The sequence below is a fragment of the Oncorhynchus keta genome, chromosome 20 (assembly GCF_023373465.1).
Source record: "Oncorhynchus keta strain PuntledgeMale-10-30-2019 chromosome 20, Oket_V2, whole genome shotgun sequence".
Classification (NCBI taxonomy): domain Eukaryota; kingdom Metazoa; phylum Chordata; class Actinopteri; order Salmoniformes; family Salmonidae; genus Oncorhynchus; species Oncorhynchus keta.
The window spans coordinates 337,174-344,036 of NC_068440.1; the positions used below are offsets into that span (position 1 = coordinate 337,174).

Genomic DNA, 6,863 nt, shown 5'->3' on the forward strand with positions numbered 1-6,863 from the left:
ATATTTTAAGTTTGTTTCGTGTCTGGTCCTTTAACTTGTGAAAACCACAAAAAAATGCATCCAAGCTGAAACAAAATTCTTATCAGAAACATGTTGGGTCGTTTTCACAGAATGTGGGGTTGGTTTTCACAATCAACTCAATTATAAAAATGTTGGGGGCTGGTTGTGTGACGTTTCATGGTAACAGAACTACATCATTGGTCCCTGATCTGTAAATATACAGAAGTGCATAATTATGAATGTGATTATTTTTATAGTGATGTATCCTGAATAGGTATGCAAAACAGAAATGTAGAATTATCCTTTGCATGTTTGTATCATTCTACACATTGGCTATTATTCTAATGAGCTCTGTTCCATTCAAGACCAATTTTGGTTGGACCGGACCAAATCTGTACCAATCATAGACGTCTCTGTTTCACAGGTTTGGACAGGACAATAGAGCACAGTAGAATAGAGTTCAGTAGATTTCAGTACAATACAGTAAATTGTACTGTCATGTTTGAGCTGACTGTTCCATGGGAGGAGATGATTGAGGAAGCCAACTAGGAAGCTGTTAAAGAACCATGCACTTGTGGACGAAGAATGTACTGACAAGGGATGGAAGGCCAAGTGTCTATACCAGTGGAGGTTGGGGCAAGAGGCATCCCAGGCCAGTCTCTGTAGAGCGCACTAAGTATCCTTGGAGTAAAGGGATCTCAAAGAAAGATCTGTCACACAGCTGGGCAGAAGACAGAGAGGGCATCACAATGGCTGTGGAGGGAGGAGCAGTGGTTAAGCCAACCTGGTTGAGATCGGGCCTGATCAACACGTTCGTCGCACCCTTCAGAAGGAGTAGTGAGCAGTGCCGAAACACCTACTGAACAGTGGACCTCACCTGAGGATGACCCAGGTGCAGCACAACCACTGTTTGCAGGGAAAAGTGTGACAACAAACCCCGGTCTACCCTGCTGTGTATAAAGCAGTGCTGACCCACTCCATCCTGTGGATCATCTTACACATCACTCCTTGCTTCCTTGTATGCTTTCTGTTTGCACTCTGCAGCTCTGGGATGGTGAAGGCTTACATCTGATTTGTAGTTAACCCAAATCCATCAACCATTTCACACTTAATTGGTGTGTAATCACTATCGTGCTAGGAAGGATCACAGTTTTTGACACAGAAAAGACCAAGCAATATTCATAGCTGATTAAATGTCATGTTTAATGTTTGGAAGAACACATTGGTAATTCAAAAACAGATTACAAAATATGTGCAAAGAAATGTAAATTATATTAAAATGTTCAACTCTGAGTACATAACCTATTCTAAATATTTAAGATATTTATTATCTACGATATCATCTTTATATTCATGACAGTATCACCCTGTTGTGCTTTAGGCCCCGATCTGACTCTATTGTGTGTTACAATAACATCCACTGAAATAATTCATATTTTCAATTAAATCCATCCTGAATATGCATCCAAATCATTTAAACAGTTGATTTGGAAGTTGAGACTGAATAGAGAACACAACTGATCTCACACATACTACCCTGTAGACCAGGGGTAGGCAACTAGATTCAGCCGGGGGTTGATTTTTGTTGGAGAGGATGGTCAGAGGGCTGGGAACATAATTAAAATAATCTGTACACTGCAAATGTACCACAACTAAGCCCAAAAAGAGATTGTAATTTGAATAATTTCATACATTGATTACATTGAGACACGATCACATATTTAAAAAAAAAAAACTTTGTGTGAATACTTGAACAGATTTCCTAAACGAAACACATTTTTGCTGAATTCCTGGTGATTTTACAGTAAAGAAGTAAAATCACCAGAAAATATTTTTTACCAAAAAGTTTAGGGGGTGGCAAAGAAAATCACTCGCATGCCACAGGACGCCTGTTGCTGACCCCTACGGTATACAGTGCCACTCGTTCATTTGAGGACACAGAGTAACTGACTCCGGATCTGTGACTTAACTATGGTATGATAAGTATTTGGATAGTTGCAGATGGAACACACTGTTCTTCCATCAGTGAAACCTTACTTAGTGAAGTGAAGTTCCCTCAGCCTCTTTTCACACAGTTCATTTGCACGGTTTAGAAATTTGCATAACATGACCACACAACCATCAATTGTACCCTTTTACTGTTGCTCCACAGTTCATTGCCCCTTTCCGTCCTTCTCCCCCTTCCCTCCTCCCAGTCCCTCCCCACACCTCCCTTTTTTCCTTCACTCTTTCACCTCCGATGTTGCCTCCTTTTTCTCAAAGGGTGTGTGGACAAGTTTCTCGGGCTTGTATTCCATGAAGAAGTCGTTGCAAGCCACTGTCAGGGCCCCCATCAGGATGATGAACTCTGTGAAGTCCACCTCACCGTCGCTGTTGGCGTCCAGGTCGTTCATCACCTTCTCAACCCCTTCTCCATCCCGGGCGTTCTGGATTAGAAGAGGGAGGAGGGGATGGGAGGTTAAAGATTGTGTGTGTGTGTGTGCGCCAGTCTCTCGTGGTGTACACTCCTCTTACCCCTAGGTAACTCCCCAGCTCCTCTGTCAACAGCTCTCTCAGCTCTCCCCGGCTCAGAGTATACTTGTCACCCTCCTTCCCTGAGTACTTGTGGAAGGTTTTGATCAGCATCTGCATGGCATTCTCCAGGTTGGAAGAGGGTTCCTTGGACATACTGGAGGGAAGGGCAGAGGGCACAGGTCAGACACTATGACAGTTTGCACGCTCCATCCCAGCCGCATGTGCGGTCACATGACGAACATGGGTGTGAAGCCTCCACTGAGACAGAGTGAAACACACACACCGGGCAGAAGAATATCAGCAAACTAGAGGTGTCCCAATTATATGCCTAGGTTACTATATGCAAAGTTTAAATTGCAGGCCACACATGAGCTATTCCTTCTCAACATACAGTGGCTATTGGACAGTGTTTTGTAACCTTAATTGGTTGACATGTGAAAGATGTGAGGGATATGAGACGAAGAGACGGCTTTTGAAAAGCAACAGTCTTACACACATTGTGTCCGGCATCTTGGAATCTTCTTGAGTTGATTTCGTTGGAAAGACTGTGCACACACAGACACAGATTTGTCAATGACACTGACTCACATAATAGTTAGGGTGAAAAGCCTTCAACATGGTTAGCGTGAACACACCAAGAATTCTGTCACTTTTTACAACATTATACTGTACATCATTTTCAAATTCGAACATTGTGAGAGGGTCCATTTAAATAAAACAATTCTCAGTTGACAGACTTGTTAGCTGCTTGCTAAGTAAATGTAACGTCATTGAGGTAACTTGAGATAGAGGTCTCAGGGTTTCACAATCATATCGATCATGTAACAATGACAGAACGGAACCGCAAGTATAATGCAAATAAACCACCTGGCAATCACAATCAGGAGCTCAGGACAGGCTCTATCCATTCTGAAAAATGACAAATATTCCTTTGCAGATGTTCACTGAGTGATCAATAATACAGAAGTGCTCAATATAATTTGAATCGGAGATCCTCTACTGAGGAGTTCTAATTCTAATCAAATAACTGCAGCATAGAAGAGTCCGGCTATAAAATCACTCACTTGCGTAGTAAAGAAAGAGAGGTAAGGTCAGTGAAGAGGACAGAAGAGAAGAAAATAGGTCAGTAGAGAAGAGATACCACAGCTGACTGGAAAGTCTATAGGGGTCAGCTGCCCCATTGACGGACAGAAGACAATGGGAAACCATGGCGACCCAACTGTAGACAGTAAAATATTACTGAGCTCTGGAATTATTGCAGAAAAATGCTTCTCCAACAGATTCCTCTTAAAGTACATTTATTTTCACCCTTTTAACAATTTCCCATATAGACAGTTGACTATTTTATCTTAAAATTAAGATATTTCAGATATAAAAAGTTAGAACCAACTAAACTTTTTAAACCTCCTTTACAACAGGCAAACCAATTGTAGTTTGAGGTGATGAGCTCAACTTATTGCCCCATAAGTCTTATTGCTCTGGATACCAAGGTGCCCCTCAGCCCTGGGTATCTTACCGTGAAAAATACCAGTGTTACACTATTCACAAAGCACATATAAAAACATTGTTAAACTGATCCCAGAAAACATTTATCAGTTACGGAGAAGGAGAATGGAGAAGGGCACAACAGTCCTCTAATCTATCCATCTTACCTGAGGGAGTGCTGATGGAGGGCCTCCTTTGTCTTTGGTGAAGAGGGAGAGAGAGAGAGACAAGGAAAGAAGGATGAGGGAGAGAGTCGGACAGCGGCTTAAATATCACCTGTCCCCTCCTCCTCCCCTCTCCCACGTACGCACCACCATCCCTGCGTCTATTTCCTCTCCCCACTCCCTTCCCTCCCTCTCTTCTCAGGTGCTCAACACATGCAGATAGGGTGCTTAACCTCAGCACACAACATATCATCAACAACATATCATCAGGACAGATTAGACAACAGGCTTGCGTGTTAGCATCAATGTATTTTATTTTATTATGGGTCTTTACACAGTGGTTACATAAATACTATTAGCGTAGCTTAGTGAAAATGATACGGAATTGCGGGTGAAGGTGTAACATTGGTTCATTACTATGGCTTTTGGTGAGCATGGCAGTGGCTCTGTGGAGAACTTGTGTGCAAAAGCTAATTGTGTTGTGGTGGGATGATCGACCTGTAAACACTCTACTTCTATCTATGTAATATAGTATACAACTGGAAAAGAGACCATCTCCTGGAAACAGAAAAGATCATGTGTACCTGTGTATCCTGTACATATCAGATTTGTGGTCAATTTGATTTTTAATTTAGCCAATTGACAAAATTGCTGTTTACTTTTGGTTATCATTTTGTTGGAATAGACCCCAACCCAACACAGCTAGCTCATGAATACAGTACAACGTGCTAGTAGATGAAACCTATGCATATAGCCGTGGGAAGTTTAGGGGTGGGGGGGGGCAGCAAATTATTGCAAGAAAAAAAAAATGTGTCTGCGCTGAACAAGTCTATAGGCTATTGGTCCACTAGTACAGGACTAGTAAAGGCCCAGTTACTTTTGTGAAAAAAATGAAACTAAATGTATTTGATTGTACCAGCATTTGTAACTTGCTTAATATATGTTTTCCAGTTTCTTGAAATACAAATGCAACTTATTTCTATGTGAAAACTGAAATGGTCTATTTATTCCTCTTCCCTTTTAGTAGACGCTCTTATCCAGAGCAAATTACAATAGTGAGTGCATACATTTTCTAACTTTATCGTACCTGTCCCCCATGGAAAACAAACCCACAACCCTAGCATTGCAAGGGCCATGCTCTACTAACTGAGCCACATGATCAAATTACATCCTCACAATCCACTTGATGACTCAATGTACTCAATTATTGTACATTGTTTATCTTCATGGTGATGGAAAGTCTACAGGTACAAACCTAGATGACCAGCCTATGTACAATGCAGTAATCTACATTTACATTAAGTGGTTTGTAAGGATGGTAAATTAACACGGATTAAAAAGTGTTATTTCAAGAAAAATATTTAATTTGATGAGGATGCGTTGTGTCTTTACCCATAACTTTGCACCTTTTGATGTCAATGTTTGAGGACAGGGTTTTGTTCTTTCTAGATTCCATTAAATGATAATCACAGAAGAAGGGACAGGGAAACAACTCTGACAATTCCAGCTATTGAATCCTGCAAGATACTGTTCTTAATGAAACCTTTTTTGCCAAAGCAGAGATGCTGATTGTTTTGTTGTTGCCTGCACGACACAGGTATATATTGGTCCACTAATACCAGTAAAGGCCCAGTGCACTATTTTTGTTACAAAATAAATAAATACAATTATTATATTATATATTTTTCAATTCAGATTTTTCTGGGGATGTTGCAGCACCCTCAGCACCCCTAATGCCTGCGGCTATGTCTATGCACACACTGCAGCACTACCAGGAGAAGTTAGCATGATGCTAATTGCAGAGGGTGCTAGTGAGTGGCATGGTTTTTCACCACAGGTTGATGGCACCTTAATTGTGGAGAACAGGCTCATGGTAATGGCTGGAGCCGAATAAGTGGAATGGTATCATATACATCAAATACATGGTTTCCAATCGCTCTATTCCAGACATTATTATGAGCCTTCCTCCCCTCAGCAGCCTCCATTGTTTTTTACATAGTCGAGACGGACAAACGTAAAGTAATGTCGTTGTGTGTCACTGTAAAATACATTGGTTTAGAATATTACAGTACAGAATATGCTCTTTAACTAGGTTTAGTAAAAAAAAAAAGCATGTTCTGATGAGTAAAGAATGACAGATGAGCCTTTGCTTTTCTAAGTCTAAATGAATCATGGAAGCAATGCAGCATAGTACGAGCAGAGCGCAAGAGTGTAGTAAAATGCATGGATAAGTAAAGGGAAGACAATTTACGTGTCAAAGTGTGACATTTTGACCTCATTACAGGTCATTATCACTCGTAGATTTTTACATAATCTCTATTTCACTGAAGGTTTGAAGCTCAACTTGTCATAATAAACAAACTATGTACAGTGACTTCAGAAAGTAGTCACACCACTTGACATTTTCCACATTTTGTTGTGCTACAGCCTGAATTTAAAATGGATTAAATGTATATTTTGCGTCACTGGCAAACACACAATACCACATAATGTTAAAGTGGAATTATGTTTTGACACATTTTTACTAATGAATTAATCCAGGTGGGCAAAGGAGACTTACCCAGAAAGACTCACAGCTGTAATCGCTGCCAAAGGTGATTCTAACATGTATTGACTAAGGGGTGTGAATACTTATATAAATGAGATTTCTGTATTTCATTTTGAATACGTTTGCAAACATTTCTAAAAACATGTTTTCCC

General features: G+C 40.5%; 1 protein-coding gene across 2 annotated transcripts; it reads right to left on the reverse strand.

Annotated features, from left to right (window-relative positions):
- Positions 1 to 1,726: 1,726 nt before the first annotated feature.
- LOC118399099 (protein S100-A1-like) lies at positions 1,727 to 6,446 on the reverse strand. 2 transcript variants are annotated; one of them, XM_035794884.2, is made up of 4 exons: positions 4,167 to 4,348; positions 3,011 to 3,059; positions 2,515 to 2,668; positions 1,727 to 2,426 (listed from the first exon to the last, which is right to left on the reverse strand). In XM_035794884.2, the coding sequence occupies exons 2-4, from the start codon at positions 3,022 to 3,024 to the stop codon at positions 2,223 to 2,225; spliced, it is 372 nt and encodes a 123-aa protein (XP_035650777.1). In that variant the 5' UTR covers positions 3,025 to 3,059; positions 4,167 to 4,348; the 3' UTR covers positions 1,727 to 2,222. The 2 variants fall into 2 exon arrangements, with proteins under 2 accessions (XP_035650777.1, XP_035650779.1); XM_035794886.2 differs by lacking the exon at positions 3,011 to 3,059 and having other exon boundaries at positions 4,167 to 6,446.
- Between the last annotated feature and the right edge of the window lie 417 nt (positions 6,447 to 6,863).